The sequence below is a fragment of the Euwallacea similis genome, chromosome 21, assembly GCF_039881205.1.
Source record: "Euwallacea similis isolate ESF13 chromosome 21, ESF131.1, whole genome shotgun sequence".
NCBI lineage: Eukaryota > Metazoa > Arthropoda > Insecta > Coleoptera > Curculionidae > Euwallacea > Euwallacea similis.
In genome coordinates, this window is record NC_089629.1 from 217,944 (window position 1) to 236,100 (window position 18,157).

The 18,157-nt window shown below is 32.6% G+C and overlaps 2 protein-coding genes across 2 annotated transcripts; one reads left to right on the top strand and one right to left on the bottom strand.

Moving 5' to 3' along the window:
• Positions 1-1,429: 1,429 nt before the first annotated feature.
• On the top strand, positions 1,430-12,419 carry Ge-1 (Enhancer of mRNA-decapping protein 4 homolog Ge-1). Its single transcript, XM_066400648.1, has 17 exons — positions 1,430-1,809; positions 2,024-2,229; positions 2,294-2,483; positions 2,951-3,105; positions 3,413-3,597; positions 3,657-3,985; positions 4,038-4,218; positions 4,275-4,427; positions 4,639-5,007; positions 5,134-5,421; positions 5,888-6,025; positions 6,081-6,296; positions 6,422-6,587; positions 6,672-6,843; positions 6,903-7,059; positions 7,248-7,474; positions 11,790-12,419. The coding sequence occupies exons 1-17, from the start codon at positions 1,763-1,765 to the stop codon at positions 11,983-11,985; spliced, it is 3,375 nt and encodes a 1,124-aa protein (XP_066256745.1). The 5' UTR covers positions 1,430-1,762; the 3' UTR covers positions 11,986-12,419.
• Positions 12,420-12,757: 338 nt separating this feature from the next.
• Positions 12,758-17,530, bottom strand: LOC136415845 (tetraspanin-7-like). Its single transcript, XM_066400698.1, has 5 exons — positions 17,222-17,530; positions 15,186-15,374; positions 13,712-13,888; positions 13,374-13,496; positions 12,758-12,938 (listed from the first exon to the last, which is right to left on the bottom strand). Exons 1-5 carry the CDS (start codon positions 17,297-17,299, stop codon positions 12,783-12,785), a joined length of 723 nt encoding a protein of 240 aa, XP_066256795.1. The 5' UTR covers positions 17,300-17,530; the 3' UTR covers positions 12,758-12,782.
• Between the last annotated feature and the right edge of the window lie 627 nt (positions 17,531-18,157).

An 18,157-nucleotide genomic window follows, 5' to 3' on the forward strand; every position in this document is an offset into this window, starting at 1 on the left:
ATTGATTTGCTTTATAAAACTACTTCCTTAAAGGCGTAACTTGTCTCTCATTTGACCAAGTTTGTACCTTTTATAATTTACAAAATCCCTATGTTAAATATCCTCATTTCGAACACACTGAATTAAGTAATGCTTAATCTATACAGCGCTTTCATTTAAAAACGAACCACCCTAAATAACTCTTGAACTATGTATTATTTTAAAATTTCCAAAAACACGTCAATTGAGATGTCGAGGGGGAAATTTTTTGAACTTATGTCCTATCCCCTATTGGCAAGGTCTTGAGCAGGGGACGACTCACTCCTAAAATCTTAAATGGAATAGGGGGTCGAGTGATACCTCGTTTTAAAGAGCATGCCAAGACCTTTTCACCTACGAAGTTTGAGCTCATTGCGATTAACCATTCTAAAATGGCGGCTACTTAAATTTTGCGAATTTTACAACGGAAAAAATAATTTAATACTAAGTAGTCCTAAAAATTAGTATTTGTTGTTTTGATATCAAAGAAATGCCAGGCATTTGGCATTTTTTTAGGGTTATTGTCTCGAAAATAACAGGTCACATTTTGAACATTTGATAAAATAATTTTTTCGTTGTAAAAGTCGCAAAATTCAAGTGACTGCCATTTTGAAATGGTTAATCGAAATTTCTGAAGCTGAAATTTCGTAGGTGAAAAGGTCTTGACATGCTCTTTAAAATTAAGTATTACTCGACTCCCCATTCCATTTAATATTTTAGGGGTGAGTCGCCCCCTGCTCAAGGGGTTGCCGATAGGGAATAGGACATAAGCTCAAAAATTTTCCCCTTAGATATCGACGATAATACGTCAATTGACGTGTTTTTGAAAATTTTAAAATAAAACATAGCTCAAGAGTTACTTAGGGTGGTTCATTTTGAAATGAAAACACTGTATAAAAAAATAGAAATTTACAAACTTCATGTCCTGCATATTGAGCAAGAGATTACAAAATTTTAAAAATGGTAGGTGTTATGAAAATCATGTCATTTTAATTGAAGATTAGTGGATTGGCTGATTATATGTAGAGAAAATCCTCAAGTAGTAATTAAAAAACCACAAGAATGTTTGGAATGGATTAATTTGTTAACCATTTATTTTACGATAAATGGTAAATTACTTAATCAACTTCCTACATTTACTGTTCACCAGTACTTTTTGTAATGCTATTGTATATTCGAATTAAATTTCCGGGTCCGTGTCACTTTAACCCAACAAAATAATGAGCTAAAGTGATATGGACCTAAATTTCCTTTTCCGAGATTGCTTATGAGCTTTACCTTCTTATTTAAAAGTCCCTCCAAAAGTTTTTTCCACTTGAATTTGAAATGACAGACATGACAGGACAATCATGACATACAGCTTTTCATTTATTTTTTATCTGTATTTTCTCTTTTCAGTATTGTGTTATTTCTGATATTCTGTAATATTTTGTAATGTACTATGTTTGTCTCTTGTCTCTGTCTGAACCCCGAACCTGCTATGTAATCTCGATCATTCAATTATCTGTTTTGTAACTATTCATGAGTTTAATAACTAAACATTGTGGTTTTATTTCCTCATTTATTCGGATGTTCAGTAGGTGAACGTGAAAAAAATTTTGTGATCGTCAATTAATTTTTTTAACGAATTCCTCTGGTCTTACCTCCGAAGATTTTACATCTTAGATATACACCTATAAGACCCGGTAGGATTTTAATTCAAAATCAGAGTTTCTTACCCCTTCAAGTTATTAACAATTTGAGAATGTCCACCACTGGAGCATCTTCAGGCCAAAGCTTGATACAAAACATGTAAGTTAAATCACTATTAAGTAAACATTTTCTTTTTAATAAGCTTTTTGATAAATTCAGTGCATTGAATTTTTCTAATATAGTTATATGATGACCTGTATTAGAAACACTGTATTAGTTATCTTAAATATGATTTTACTTTGTAATGAAATTTGTACTGCTGTATTCATAAAATTGATATCTAGATAAAGTACAAAATCATCAATCTTTTTAGAAAATTTGTGGGATCTGAAAGTGAATATGTCACTGAACTGCATGGCCAAGTGGTTAATGTCCAATGTGCCGAAGGTAATCATAATCATGGCAGCTCCAAAGTCAAACTTATTGATAGAATTGACTATAACTGGGAGCTGAAATATTACAGAGGACACTTAGTTGCCGCCCACATCAGTGGTAAAATTATTGCTTATGCAATGAAAGGTATTTAAGAAATTACTGTACCTAAGATCAAAATTTCATATAGATGAATTGTGTTTGTGTTTAGGCAAAGATGGAGGCATGATAAGAGTGGTGCACCAAGACACAAATGTCAAGAGGACATTGATAAAAAATTTGAAGGATGATATTAAGGACTTAGCATTTGCTTACTCAACCTCAGAAGTTATCTTGGCTTGTGTTGATTGTGAGGGAAATATTCTTGTTTATAATATTGAGGATTCAGCAGACTCTTTGAAGTATCCTTTTATCATGATTCTAAGTTATTTAGGAAGAACTTTTTGTTCTATAATGAGTGTAACTGGAAATGCAATGAATTGTCTACAAAGAGAATAAACACAAAAATATAATATTTGTTTAAGAACTCAAAAAATTTTAAATATCATTGTCAAAGGGAGTAAAAGGTTTATAACTCAAGAAAAGCCAAGTGCAAGGTATATTTTCGAGAGGCTAATATATTGACTATATAAGTTACATGTTGTGATGGAAGAGTTATCAATTTAAAAACTATATCCCACGTTTCTTCTTGACCAAATTGTTTTAATATTTTATCCCAATTGGATCTTGAGATATTGCCAACGTCTTCTTTGTACCCCTATGTACATTTGGTACATAAAAAAGTGAATGTTTTTAGTAAGAAATTATATGTAGGTATACTTAGACCCCTATTTACTCACACTGTTCTTTTCCTTAACCACATTTATAGTTATACGCTTCTTTTACATGTATTTCATGAAGAGGGTGTCAGACAAAATACTAATTTTAGATTAGCTTGGTGTCCATTTGTTGGGAGTGTCGAAGAAGAAGTAGATCTTCTTGATGAACCTGAAAAAATGTTTGTAATATTAAATGGCACCAAAGGTAAGAAAGCAGGAGCATGATTATATATTGAAGTATTGTATAAAAGATTTGACAGCTTAAAACACACCACTAAAATTACAACAGTAGATCTTTTGTGTTTAGAGCTGTGGAAGAAATAGATGTCTTAAGTGCAAAAAGTCACCTTATAACTATAATAAACCTGTATTGTCGAGAAGAAGAAAACTCACAAAAAATATGTTAAACTTCTTTTTTTTTCTCTTTTCAAATTTTCATGTAAAATAAGTATCAATGACTTTCATTGCCTTTTGATAATTTTACAACATTAAAATCACAATCAATATTTCAGCGGAAATTTATAATGTAGCCACGTTAAACAGCAAATATGGCAACCAAGGACCTATAGATCCGGATAGTTCTTTTGAAGGTTATACAGAAATAATCCATACTTCCGATTTAGTAGATGCCTCATTTTCTTCAGATGGTTGTGCAATAGCACTAGCTTGTCAAGATGGTTTTGTCAAATTCTTTCAGGTAAAAATAGTCTTACTTAAAAGTTGATATGCAAATATTCAACTACTTTGTTGTTTTAGTTGTTCTTGTTTGTATCGGACTTCCAGAAGTGCATCCATGAATGGATTCCGCATGGAGGTAAACCGTTGACTTCCGTTATATTTGTCGATAATATTCTTAAGTATACATCACAATGCTGGAAATTTGCGGTAACGGGTGCAAATAACAATACGGAATTAAAATTGTGGTCTTGTGAGTCCTGGACTTGTCTGCAGACTATCAATTTCTTACCGAATCCCAAAAGTATTATCCCAGATTTGTTTTTGAATGTCTCCACGGACTACACTGGGAAATACCTAGTGATTTCAGATATAAACAACCGAGCAATTTATGTTTTGGAATTGCAGAAGTATTATTGGAAGAATGATATAGATATCTTTTATTAACAAGAATTATTTTAGGGACGAAAAAGAAGAGCTTATAACGGCGGGAATTCTAGCTAATTTCCTCGTGCCGGCCCCATTTCTTAGTTTCCATATTTTAGAGGCTGGTACCAGAAATTTTCCATATTGCTACAATAATAGCTCTGATGACTTGTACGACGAAAATGGAGAAGAATTTGAAGATGAAGTGGAGATTTCTGTAAGTGGCTGCGTGCGTATTTTGGATTGTAGAGTCTAAAATTTTATAAGTTTCAGGTCCAGGCCCTGAAAATGTTGGTTATTCAACCGAAAAAATTTCAAGAGTGTAATATTATCTATCAGCCGGACACTTTGATGTATGATGACGTGTTAGTTACAGAAAATGTAGTGGATGACCTAGTGGATTTAAAAAATGATGGTAACGAAGAGGTTAGTTTAGGCAGATTAAATTTGGTTAAGTTAATTTAAAAAAAAAACAGGTTAAATTATATTCGGTAATCAAACACCACTCTTTTATCTCAAATCAACCTTTTCAAATAATGGCATGGCTCATGTCAAGAACTGTTATTTGTTAGATATTGAAACAAAGAACTTTTAGGATATTTCAATCCATATAAGGTTAAAATATAGCTTATTTCAGGTTGCTGAAAATATTCCTGAGTTGGAGGATTTACACAATTCTGTGACTTTACTAATTCAGCAACAACAGAATAGCAGTAATAATTCCAAATTGACGCTAATGACGCCGGATGCGTTTACGAGTCCAAATAAAAATAATTCGAAATCAAGCAGTGTACGAAACTCGATAACCAATGAAATAATTCTCATCGATACGACAGACAAGAAATTGAATGAAACTGAATTTCAGCGACCACAAAGAGAGAATTATGCGAGTGCTGGTTCGAGTCCGAGTAGAGAAGTTCAAGAAATTTTGTCCTTGAATAATTCCTCCACTGGATATCCTGCTGCTCAGGAATATTTTAATAATTTGGCAAGTCTTCAAGCACAGGTATGTTAGGTAATTCTTTGTGTTCTCCTAGTAGAAGTAAAAAAAGAGATACCTTTACTTCAAGTGCTCAAAACTTAAAATAAAAATGGTTTAAATAATGAAATGATTAAAACTTTATATTTTTAGGAGGATGAAGAAGCGCAGCCCCAAAAGGATTTCAATGCCCCGACGGAGGCGAGCCTCCTCTATCAGGACCAATTAAATTGGCCAAAAATATCCTTAGTTAAAGAGTCCGAAACAGCAAAACAGATTCAAGAAGTTAATGATATTAATGATCTAAACAAACAAGATTTGGAAACTGTTTATCTGAGGATGAACGGGTTGGAAAACTTGGTCAGGGAACAATCCGTCATGCTGGGACGTTTACATGAAGATTTAAAAATTCTCGCTGTTCAACATCAAGTGACGAAAAATGTAAGTAATAAAAAAGCATCAGTGATATATCATATTTATATTGTAATACTGTAAAATTGATGACAGATCTATATGTGCAAATTGGTCTTTAGGTCTACAAAATTATGTGGATAGATCACAGGAACGCGAATTCTTAAAACGGATTATTTATAAATTTCTGTGTAATTAATATTAAAAAAAGTAAGAAAACCTTAAGTAAAGAATTTTTTTTACAGGGTGTGCTCACCTAATGGGCCAAACCTCTTCAACATATTTTTTTGCAAAAATATTATAATGTATTTTTTTATTAAATTGATTTGATTCACGTGCCAAAAAAAATTCATTAAATTCAATTTTTTAAAAGAAAATTTTGATTCAATTTTATGAAAGAACGTTGTACGTGTTTAAAAGTAAGATAAAAATTAGCATGAAGCAGCTGATTTAACCAGCAGTTTTTAATATCAACTACTTAATTTGAAATTTGTAGGTTGAATTAACTAATGATATAAACAGTGAACAATTGGCCAAAGAATTGGAAGCAGCAATGTCAAAGCAACAATTACAATTTGCCAAAATGTTGGAGAATTTAGTACAGCTGCAAAAGGCTAAAGATAGGGAGCTACAGGTATGCGTATGACTTAATGCACACAATATTTCTGATATAAAGTACTATTATGTAGGAAAACTTAGCAAATGTAATGAGCCAAATTCTGGCTAAAGCTGTGTCTGAAAAGGTACCTCAAATTGTGCAACATGAAATTAAACACACGGTATTGCCAAGTTTACATCAAACAATGGAATCGTACAGACTTCAAATCGAAAACCAATTTAGTCACAAATTTACAAATATGGACTCTATGGTGAAAGAGCAATTGTCCAAAGTACTGGGTAGTAAAGTAAGTATTTACGTTTGCAGTTAATTTAAATGCACTTGGGGACAATATTTTTGGCGAACTGTGGGCAAAGAAAAATATTATTTCTTTTATTTCCCTTGAATAGAGATTTTTTTTGTTAATTTTAGTCTTTAGTGGAATCTCTCAGCGTTTCCGTAGCCAATCTCATAGCACCCGGGTTAGAGAAGTCCTATCGGGAAATAATCGCACATTCATTGCTACCGTCTTGGGAGAAAATATGCAGTCAAATGTTCCACCAAATTAATGATGCATTTTCCCGGGGCACAAAAGAATGTATGTATTGTTATACTCTTCCATATACATTTACTTTTAAACGGTTTTGATTGATTTTGATTTAAACGATTTCATTTTTCCTAGATGTTGCGTCTGTAGAAGCCTATATGGAAAAACAGAGACGCTTTCTAGATAAAGGCAAGGACATGGTAGGTCACATGCAAGTCGTTTCCGAGAATTTGAAATCAACATCCGACAAGCTAGCTGACACATTATCTGTGGAAATTCAAAAACAGATAGGCTCTGTATTTAAGTCGTATGTAGATAATATTGAAATGAGGAATGTGTGTCACAAATTAGGTAATAATGTTTAAGGATGCAGGAGAAATTGTCATCTAATATGAAAGAGGTGGTTAGCAGTGAACTGAAGCATGGTTTCAAAACGCAAGCGGCTACTATTCAGGAAGGAGTGTTGAATGCGGTAAACCGATCCAGGGCTGTTACACCGGCGCCACATTCAGGTGATTCCAATGTAAGTCAACATCGTAGATGTCAATAAAAGTCTTTGATGGTTATATTCAAAATAAATAAAATTAGGACGAATAGAAAAAAAAATCTAATACCACAGGATTATTTGATTGATTTGATTTTTCTGTAAATTCTACGGGAAAGTGATCGTACAGTTTTTTATCGATTCTCCCTTATTTTACTTGATTTCAGTTTCAACTTATGGCTCATATTCAGCAAGCCCTCACCAAGGGCGCTTACGCTGAAGCTTTCCAAGTAGCATTGTCAGCAGAGAACTTGCATATGGTAATATACGTGTGTGAACACGCAGACGTAAACAAAGTGTTTGGAGAACAATGCCTACTTTCACAAAGCGTTCTACTTGCCTTGATTCAGCAACTCAGTATGGAATTCCACAAAAACACCGAAACCAAATTGAGGCAAGTCTGGTTTATTCATTCAGGACACTGAAATGACAACTGGTTGCATTATAGAGGGTGTTAGTGAAATAACTTTCGTAAATTTATAAGAACATCATTTTGAACAAAAAAGTTCCTTACAACAGGGGTTGAAAACCTAATAGTTTTTTAAAACAAAATGTCAAAGTTAGAAAAGCTATGATAAGGTTTAAAATTTGAATAAAATGTGGACTACTTGACACATGTTGGTTGTTTGACAACAAAAAACTTAAAATTATTCAACAATAACATTACTAAAAGCAATTGAAAACTGAATTAATAATTTAAATGGTAAAAATAACGTAAGCGGCAACGCCGCACTGAACGTGACTGAGGAAGAGAAATTTGTTTTTGTTATGGTTATTTTTTATGGCAAAAATGGGCAAAGACGCCTGGCGCCATGGACGTATGGAGCCCATTAGGGATCATCGTGAAGGGACAAGACAAAAACCACCCTTATTTTTTAAATTTGTCATGGACTGTATGTCCTTCCATACTTTTAATATTTTAGTGTAATTTCGGTCTCGCTGAATGCATCTTCTGTCGGTACACGCAACAGATTATCCGCAAAGTTAATTTGGGCGAGCTTTAAATGATTTTATTCCGACTTTTAACAGTACCTACGTGACAATGTATTCTGTACGTGAGTATCATGACATGCTTTTGATTTATGAAGAGGCGTTACAGAATTCTAAAGAAGCTAGGTGCATTTACGGTAATCGTTATCCATAAAGAAAACTTTCAGCTCGACAAACATTTGTGCGAGTTTCCCAAAATCTTTTAGATACAGGGAGCGTTATTCCTTCAAATCAAGGACACAAGGTCCACAAAGAGAAGTTGGTTCTGAAGCTGAAGAACAAATTTTAAACCTTGTTCAAAAGAGTTCAACAAGGAGTACCCGCAGTAGAGCATATAAAGACTTAAATGGTGAACATTTAGAACATTTAATTTAGCAAAAACAATCATAAAGTTGTGTTTTTGAGTGTGATGTGAATGGTGTAAAATGTGTAACGTGACATGTTAAGCTAATTAAAAATGATAACAATAATATCAAGGTAAATGGCTTTTCAAAATAATAAAATAAGAATCAACTAATTTTTAAATTTCATAAATTTAGTGCATTTTGTTAATTATGTACTGTAAAACCTACCAGACCCTAAAAAACGTGTAAAAAAGTAGACCCACTTCATACGGCTATTTAGGTAGGTATGGAAATGAAATAAATACGAAGTAACATTACCAATTCTCATAAAATGTTTTTTTGATTTTCTGGCGAAATTGTTATATTTACGACCCCTCTTGTAAGGAACTTTTTTGTTCAAAACGATGTTCTTAATAACTGGTTAAATTTACGAAAGTTATTTCACTAACACCCTGTATAAATATTAATATATAAAAAATGTTAGTCTAAAATACGATGTCAAAATCTGTCGGAATCATTATTGGACTCCCTGTACAGGGTGGGCCACGAGTAACGCCTCGGAATTTCATGATAAAGCCAAGAGATTTTTTAACTGTTTCTTTTTTGAGCTGTATACAGACTAACTAGAGCTATATTTTAAAATTATTTTTAAAGTATGCAGAGTGCCCCAAACACATGTAATTGATCAAAGTTGCATTTTTTTAAATGGGATCCCCTGTATATTATATAATTTTTGAACTCAACCATTAAAATAAAATTAAGTTGAATTAAGGTTTATGGTATATAACTCTAGCAGTTTTTGAAATAATTCAGTTTTTGTCAAAATACAAGATAATTTTCAACACCCAATCCCTCATCCCATATTTAAGTTTTTAAAACAAAATTTTAATGGGAAGCCATCAAGGGACCAAATTTTGTACTGCAAGTTTCAAAAAGTCGGCGAATTGTACAGCGTGTTCTAAAAATAGTGCCAAATTCGTTCAACTTTTAACTGTTAATAACTTCTTTAATTTAAATGGGACACCCGGTATATTATGTTACTTTTAGATGCCAAATTTACTTATCTATCGAATATCATTAGGCTTCCTTATACCCAGCTCTACTCATTTTCACAAAAAACATACATTTTTATAAAAATATCTAAATCCCGAATTTTAACATTATGCCATATGAAATTGTCAAGATATCCATGGAATTTTGACATTAAGTTACATTGCCATCTTGTTTAGGTCTGTCATATTTAGTTAAAAGTGATTTGTTTATTCGAAGTGTTAAAAATTTTTAATTGGAAAGATGTTTTCCTATTCGATACCAGAATGAATAGACATGATTATGGTGATAGGAGAATGCCAGCAAAATTGCCTTTTGGCATCAAGAGTTTATGCCCAAAAGTATCCGAATCGAAGACATCCAAATAGACGAGTATTTGAAAGGTTGTTGGAGAATTTTCACGAGTCGGGTAGTGTTAATTATGTGAAACAAAACAAAAAAAGACTTGTGACCGATATTGAAGAAAATCAATTCTTGGTATTAGGATCAATTGAAGAGAATCCTAATAGAAGTACTAGAAAAATCGCCAATGAAACCGGTATAAGTCGTACAAGTGTAAGGCGGATCTTAAGTAATTTCAATTTCCGGCCGTTTCATATCCAACTTCATCAACATTTATATGGAGCGGATTTCGAGCGTAGACTTGATTTTTGCCATTGGGTACTGGAACGGTTCAACGAAGACTTTCATTTTTTTTATTTTGTTTTATTCACCGACGAAGCAACTTTTCGTAATAACGGTTTGATAAATTGTCATAATTTTCATTATTATGACACGGAAAACAGACATTTATTTAGAACAATTAATCGTCAAAATATGGAGTTTGAATGTCTTCGGACGAATTTTTAACAATTATGTAATTGGTCCATATTTTTTCGATGGACACTTAAATGGCAGAAAATTTCTAGCATTTTTAAAAAGGGACTTCTGGGCTCTTTTAGAGAATATTCCATTAAATCTAAGAGCCCGAATGTGGCTTCAACTCGATGGTTCCCCGGCTCATTTTCAGCACTCAGTTAGAAGATATCTGGACAAAAAATTTCCAAGTAAATGAATCGACAGGAATGGTCCATGCAATTGGCCAGCTAGATCACCTGACCATACCCCCATGGATTATTTTTTATGGGGATATGTAAAAAATTAAGTTTATAAGATTTCTCCTACCACAACTGATGATATGAAAATAAGAATTAGGAATGTTTTTACCTCTATTACACCACAAATGCTAGAAAATGTCAGAAAATCTTTTGCAGAAAGAATCAAAATATGCATAGAAGAAAATGGTTATCATGTAAAACACCTGATATACATTTTTTTAATTATACTTAGTTTTCTGCTTTTTGTTAATATTGTTAATATTGTTAAAATTGTAATATACAAATATACGAAAGTAAATAATTAAATTGCATGGATATCTTGGCAATTTCATATGGCATAATGTTAAAATTGGGGATTTAGATATTTTTATAAAAATGTATGTTTTTTGCGAAAATGAGTAGAGCTAGGTATAGGAAACCCTAATGATATTCGATAGATAAGTAAATTTGGCATCTAACAGTAGCACAACATACCGGGTGTCCCATTTAAATTAAAGAAGTTATTAACAGTTAAAAGTTGAACGAATTTGGCACTATTTTTAGAACACGCTGTACAATTCGCCGACTTTTTGAAACTTGCAGTACAAAATTTGGTCCCTTGATGGCTTCCCATTAAAATTTTGTTTTAAAAACTTAAATATGGGATGAGAGATTGGGTGTTGAAAATTATCTTGTATTTTGACAAAAACTGAATTATTTCAAAAACTGCTAGAGTTATATACCATAAACCTTAATTCAACTTAATTTTATTTTAATGGTTGAGTTCAAAAATTATATAATATACAGGGGATCCCATTTAAAAAAATGCAACTTTGATCAATTACATGTGTTTGGGGCACTCTGCATACTTTAAAAATAATTTTAAAATATAGCTCTAGTTAGTCTGTATACAGCTCAAAAAAGAAACAGTTAAAAAATCTCTTGGCTTTGTCATGAAATTCTGAGGTGTTACTTGTGGCCCACCCTGTATAATAAGCTACTTTGATTAATATTATTAGATCTCAACAAATGAAAACCGATTCCAGACCATCAGGAATATGTACAGCATACCAGTCGAGACTCCTTGTACATACAGTTTTTGTCGATTCGGCATGGGTTTTCTTGTTGGAACAAAGCTATCAAAATATGAATCACTAATCAGTTGATAATTATTGGTGTCTAATGTTAGACACAATGTTTGCAACGCATTACTAAAAACTAAAAGGCAATTGCATTTTTTCTAATATAGTTTCATCCGGGCAGCATTCTTGGCTCTAACACCAGACGCCGGCCAAACCAAACAATTCGTTCCAAAAGTGTTGAGGGACCTGTTGAAACAATTGGTAACATTTATGCAAAGCAACCCTCCTCTAAGACAAATGACTGAAGCACGATTACTGAAAATGGCCGTTGAAAGTATGTTGATGCAACATTTTAGGGAATGATGCAGGCTCACGGGCTCTAAGCCATATTAATGGAGTGATATTCAAAAAGCCTTTACCTTAAGTTCTTTAACGTGTAAAGTACAGGATCATTCCGCAAGCTACCGAATTTAGTTGAAATGGTATCAAAAAGTTGTAAATGAAAATTAATTATATTTTTACCAAACTTTAAAAATTAAGCGTAAACAGAACAATATTGTCCACGTCACTGTCGTTCGCTAAATATGTCAATTGTTCTGCCATTTATAATTGCCAATTTAGATTACTTTTTGACAGTTTTTCAATAAGCTCGGTAATCAGCACCATATCGAATAATAATTTAGTGATCATGCGGTGATCCGACGAGTAGTGAGAATTTAAGTTTTTGACATGTATTTGTTTTTATGTTTTCTCTTATTTAAGACTGGTAATAAATACCTCCTAATTTTTTTGTGGTATGAAGGAAATGTTTTATTTTTACCTTTCCACATGTCCTTTTCATGAAATCATCTCTAGGCATATTATATAAACCAATAAAAATAAATCTCGCTTATCTTTTTCAGCCTTGAAAAATGGTGATCTTCCATTATGGTAAGAAGTCCGAGCTATGCTAAACACTGATTTTTATCGCTTGGGTTTCTGAAGCCCCGTTTTAAGCTTTCCTTTTGTTTATACATTTAAATTAATGGACTGGAATGGCGAAAATAAAACAAAATAGATATAATTATAGAATAATGTATAATTAATGTATTAAATATAATAAGTAATTAAAAGTAACTTCATACGTTTCGGTATACATCATCGAACATGGAGACGTTTGATTAAGCCATAGGCTCATATTTTGTTTTGGTTATAATGCTCGCAAGACAACAAGATAATATTACACCAAGTAGAGGAAAAAACGCTATTCCCACAGCGGCACCTGCGACGATCCCAATGTTTGCATCCAGAAAGTTCACAACCTTGTCGTAGCAGCCCTAAGATATAAATCCATATATAAACATTAGCGATTATAAATTTCACAAACTAATGACAATAGAAGAATCTCCATAACTCGTGAGGAGACATTTGGTAATGAATATAATATTGCAATTCTCAGTACAAAAATTATAATGGGTGATTATTAAGAAAACTGGTTCATACATGTAAAGCTACATTTATGTTAAATATTTCAATGAGATGTACAAAATTGTTTTTAACCAGGAATAAAGCTGATATCCCTAAATCTATGAAATATCCCTAAAGTTGGTTTATGTAGATTGATAGACAATTTTGAACATTTACTCCATTGACATGGTAAAAGTGTCTTAAGTAGTGTTTTGGTGAAATTTCGAGATAATCTATATTTTGAGGAAGTTTTAACCAGAGTGTCAAAAGTATATGCTGTAGTGACCGGTAGTTTAAATTCTTACCTGGTTGTAAATTTCATGCGCATCTTCTTCAGTATTACATCCTTCTTTAATACAACACGAAAGGGGTATGGGTAATTTATGATCTAACCAATCTTGAGCTCGGTGATTTCCACAGCAGTGCAACTGTAATAAAATGGTTTAAATGGATATCTACAAACAAATTATAGAACTTTCATACACAAAAATTAAATAATTCAAAAATCATTCATTTAAACGGGTGATATATAACTATTATAACAAAATTTACAAGGAGAGAATATTATCATGTCCATCCATCTAATTTTTTCTAGTTGTAATTTTTACACAGTTGAACTATGTTGATACACATATATACTTACCGTCTTTTGAATTACATCTAGATCAGATGAAACTTGGGTGTTACTAATATTGTGATAATTTATTATAGCATCGGTGAGTCCTTTATCAAAACCCTCCTTCAATTTTGATCGATAGGCAAATATTGAAATTCCGGCTCCTAGTTCCAAAACTAACACTATCGCCAGGAAAGCTCCATACTAGAATAATAAAATAATATCAACTCGGAAATTGATATTATATCAAAGAAAACCGAATTAAGTGTGAATTAAATCCAATAAGGTTAATTATTGATGGTTTCTCACTCGTAAAGTTACCATTTTGGACTATCAAGAAATTAAAAAACTGGTCGACAGTATGTTAACCTTTGAGCAAAACTAACTGTATGTTGACAAGCTACGAAGGATCGATATAATATCATATAAGTATCGGTTAACTAAATTCTGTCTTTACTCTCTTGTATGAGGTAATGATTTATGTGGACAAATTGGTGAATGCCAAACTACTATTACTAGATCTTTATTTTTTTTAGTTCACAGTTCTGTCGAAAACGCAAAAAAGCGTTTGATTAAAAATAAGTGTTGTTTAATGTTGAATCGAAAAACTGACTAAAAATTGATATGTTTTTTTTTCAATTATCGGTTATAGCTGGGTTACTAAGGGGGAACTCGAAAGAAAAATGTTTCCTTGTTATATCTGTGTGAACAGGATTCGATGAAGAGAGCCGGAGTAGTTGCGTAGAACAGTCAAAATTTCGAAAAAAACTAAAATGTAATTCCGTCAGGTAGATACAATACAGGTAGCAAATATCAATCAATTCTGATAAAACTTGGGGAATCGACAAACATCAAGGCCTTGCCGAAGGTTTAGATTGATCGTCGAAATCCGTTGAAGAAGGAATTATATTATTATATTAAAGGATATTATGATAATTTATTGTAATATCAATCGGAAACTCGGAGACATATATGCAGTTACATCCTTTGCTAGATTTTAATCTACTGAAGAAGGAAGAAAGAACTCGTTGCAATAACCATCATAATCATCTACCGCAATGTCAGAACCATTTAAGGCGAGTTTCTTGTAATCGTCTTCGCATGGATGGCCCATTTTAATGGGTACGGTACAGTAATTTCATCATTTATTAATTATTGTCCGTCTACTTCTCGTTACAGGATTATGAATATACCTAATAAGCGTTCTTGAATATAGCATTAAACCTGGTTCACATTGTTTTCAAAGATTCGTCAGGTAGGTAAATAGGTCCTCCATTTCGCAAGTTAAATGACTAAATTCATTGGTTGATTTATTAATTTCTCTGTTATTAAAACGGTTGATACATGTTAATTGTAATGTTGATTCATTGGAAGTCGTCATCGCGGTGCTTTTTTCGGGAAATATCACCTTATATGTTACCTACTAGGACAGTAGCTTAATTATAATGGAAGTGCGTTTTGATTGGTCTTTTTTTTATGTAGTTTCTTTATTTTCACTTACCACATAAAGCAATACTGGTTGTCCTTTAACTGTGCAACAACACGCCAGGGATCCAATAAGAATTATTAAGGCGCCCGTTCCAATCAGGACATATGGAGCGGTTCCACTAAATTCCGTGCTCATTTCCATATACTTATACAGCTCAATTTCCATCCATATGCCTATAGCAAAAATTGCGATACCAGAAACCTGGAAAAGTCAGCAATTATTTATAAAGTTACAATTGTAAATAATACACAAAGTTTTGAAAAAAAAATATTTGTGGTAAATGTATGAAGTAGGAAATTAATTTTAGTCGTAATGTTGGGATGCATTGTAATATTTCCATACTCTAAAACCAACCTCTTGAAATTACCTAATGAAGGAATTTTTACTTCAGCCTTTAAGAAAACTTAATTTCAATTGAAAATTCTCATCCCCAGCCATTTGAAATTTGAACAGTCATTTTGGTCTAAACGTGAAAGTTTAGAAATTTTTGGCGTTTATGCAGAAGACGATAAACTGAATATGATGTAAGTAATTATCGTTTTGAAGTCATTGCAATGATTATTACTGATAAATAGAGAATAAAATTGACCATATTTAGGGTGAAACATATCATCGTGGAGATATTTCAAGGTTATAATATTCTCCAAAATAATTAAAAAAATCCTAATAGACCATGATCAAAAACGCACTATTCTTGATATACAGGATGCCCCGAAATTAAGGTTCCATATTTAAACAGCGTGAATTGCATCCAAAAGCAACACCAAAATTTTATATAAACATATGTTGAAAAAATGCTTCCTTAACGAATTATGGTTCTTTACGATTCATTTAATTCGAAAACGGTGCGTTCCATCAATGTAAACCAAGAGTACCTTTTTTTCTGGAAACGTATGTGGTTTCATAATTTTGCATTAGCAACTAAAAAATCAGCCACATAAAAAAAATGTAGAATTTTTTAACTCCAACACCCCCCGTGCAACGCGTTTCTGACAGAATATTTTCCAGTCAGCTACATCAATCAATCAGTCAATTAAGAGTTAAAAGGTATGAAGTCATACCAAATTTCATCAAGTTATCTTGCATTGTTATGGAAATATTTCAAAATTATCATCAGAGTCACGTCTTTAAAGAACCATAACTCGTTAAGGAATCATTTTTCAACATATGTTTATATAAAATTTTGGTGTTGTCTTTGGACGCAATTTACGCTGTTTAAGTATGGCGCTTTAATTTTGGGACACCCTGTATAAAATGGCAAAATTTCACATTTTTCTTATATTTTGCGTTTTTCTCAAGTGCACCTTTAAGTTAATTTTTTTAAATTTTGTACACATATTTTCCTTAAGTTCCTCTACATGAAAATGTCAAAATCGTCGGTAGCCATATACATATAGAGTGTTATCTTTTTGTGGGTTATGTACTATTTTATACTTATATCTTTTTTTTGGAAGACGCTGTATGAATTTTGATACCAAATTTCAATTTTTTCTTTAATTCTTTAACTTTTGCGTTTTTGCCTATGCCCATTAGCATTTATTTATTACTTTGCAAAGTACTATTGCTCCCTAAAATATCTCCATGATATGTTACACCCTGTATAACTGCAAAATAAAGCAGATAATTAAATAAATTAAGAAAAAAAATTAGGGTTGGTTTTGAAATGTTAGTTAGTCAAGAATGGACAAAAATCTTACCAATTTTGGGAGAGAGTGACTGAAAAATACTTTTTGAAGGTGCGTAAGTGCATCTACTTCATTAGTACCCCTTTCTCTAACTAAAGTTGAATAATCAGATTTTAAATTATTTTTTGCTTTATGTGCACCTACTTCTGCGTAAACGCTAAAAACTATAAATTAAACATTCCTTACAGAAAGTAAATCTTCTATTGAATTACAAGTACTTCGTTTAGGTATCGTTTGTAGATTTGTATTTCCACTTCATGACGACGGATTTCACTAATGGTGAAGCCAAAACTAAGGCTACAGTATTTACTGTACATACAATACACGCTAATGTGGCACTTATTCAACTGTAATTATACTTACCCAAAAGATGAAATTAAAAACCATAAGAAGGCTCTTCATGCAGGCAAGGGCTGCTACGGTCTGCAGGTGTTTACCCATTGTTCACAAAATTTAACCGGCTGGCAATCGCAGACTTAGAAATTAAATGAAAAAAACAACACTTCGTGCGTTAAATTATTATTTATATTGAAATAATCACACTTATCTAGAAAAACACTCTTTTGTCTGTGAAGATAGGGATATGCGTGTACGAATTCCGGGATCGTTGAAAGTTGGCATCCTGCTGTTGCTGGCAGCTCATGCGCTGCGCTATCGAGTACAATAGAAACCCTCAGCTATTACCCTTAGGAATCTGCGCACTTCTTGTACGCAGATTTCTTAATAACTTTTTTCAATGAGATGTTTTTGTAAAAATCACGATTGGAAACCGTCTCGTTCCTGGATATTCGTATTTCTTAATTTTCTCATAATTCATTCGTTCCGGTTTTCTACTCTGGAACGTTTTTGCGGTCGTCTGCACTTCTGTTATTAGCTCTTCTATTTTATGAGTTAACGACGCTGCTGTGTAATTTTCTTCTGCCTTCGTGTTGCCCACAACTTGCTTTCAAAAACGAGCGCTAAAACTTAAAATTCGACAAAGAAAGTTAAAGAAAAGAATAGTTATTTATGGAATGATAAGTGTTAAAAGTGGGTATTTAAAGGTACACACATGATGACAAAGCAAATTCTGCAAACTCATGTGAGTGCCTGAGAACCAGCTCAGAAATGCATTATTTTGTGTAACTAGTGAGGTTCCGCGAGACGAGCAAAGCGATGTCCCGCAACTTAAATATGATGAAGAAGCCTGAATAAACAAGTAGAAATTTTAATTTAATAAAATTGCGCTCCATATTTGTAAATCTATAGTGATCGTTGCTGGTTTTGTTAATTCCCTTTTGCTAACGGAGTTATGAAATA

What these genes read in the sequence shown, in the direction of transcription:
- Ge-1 (XM_066400648.1), top strand. Translation starts at nt 1,763, where the DNA reads ATGTCCACCACTGGAGCATCTTCAGGCCAAAGCTTGATACAAAACAT. An exon ending in TATTGCTTATGCAATGAAAG is followed by an intron (nt 2,230 to 2,293) that starts GTATTTAAGAAA and finishes GTTTGTGTTTAG; the next exon opens with GCAAAGATGGAGGCATGATA. An exon ending in CCAAAGTACTGGGTAGTAAA is followed by an intron (nt 6,297 to 6,421) that starts GTAAGTATTTAC and finishes TGTTAATTTTAG; the next exon opens with TCTTTAGTGGAATCTCTCAG.
- LOC136415845 (XM_066400698.1), bottom strand. Translation starts at nt 17,299, where the DNA reads ATGGGTAAACACCTGCAGACCGTAGCAGCCCTTGCCTGCATGAAGAGC. An exon ending in TTTTTAATTTCATCTTTTGG is followed by an intron (nt 15,375 to 17,221) that starts GTAAGTATAATT and finishes TGACTTTTCCAG; the next exon opens with GTTTCTGGTATCGCAATTTT. An exon ending in CGCATGAAATTTACAACCAG is followed by an intron (nt 12,939 to 13,373) that starts GTAAGAATTTAA and finishes TTTATATCTTAG; the next exon opens with GGCTGCTACGACAAGGTTGT.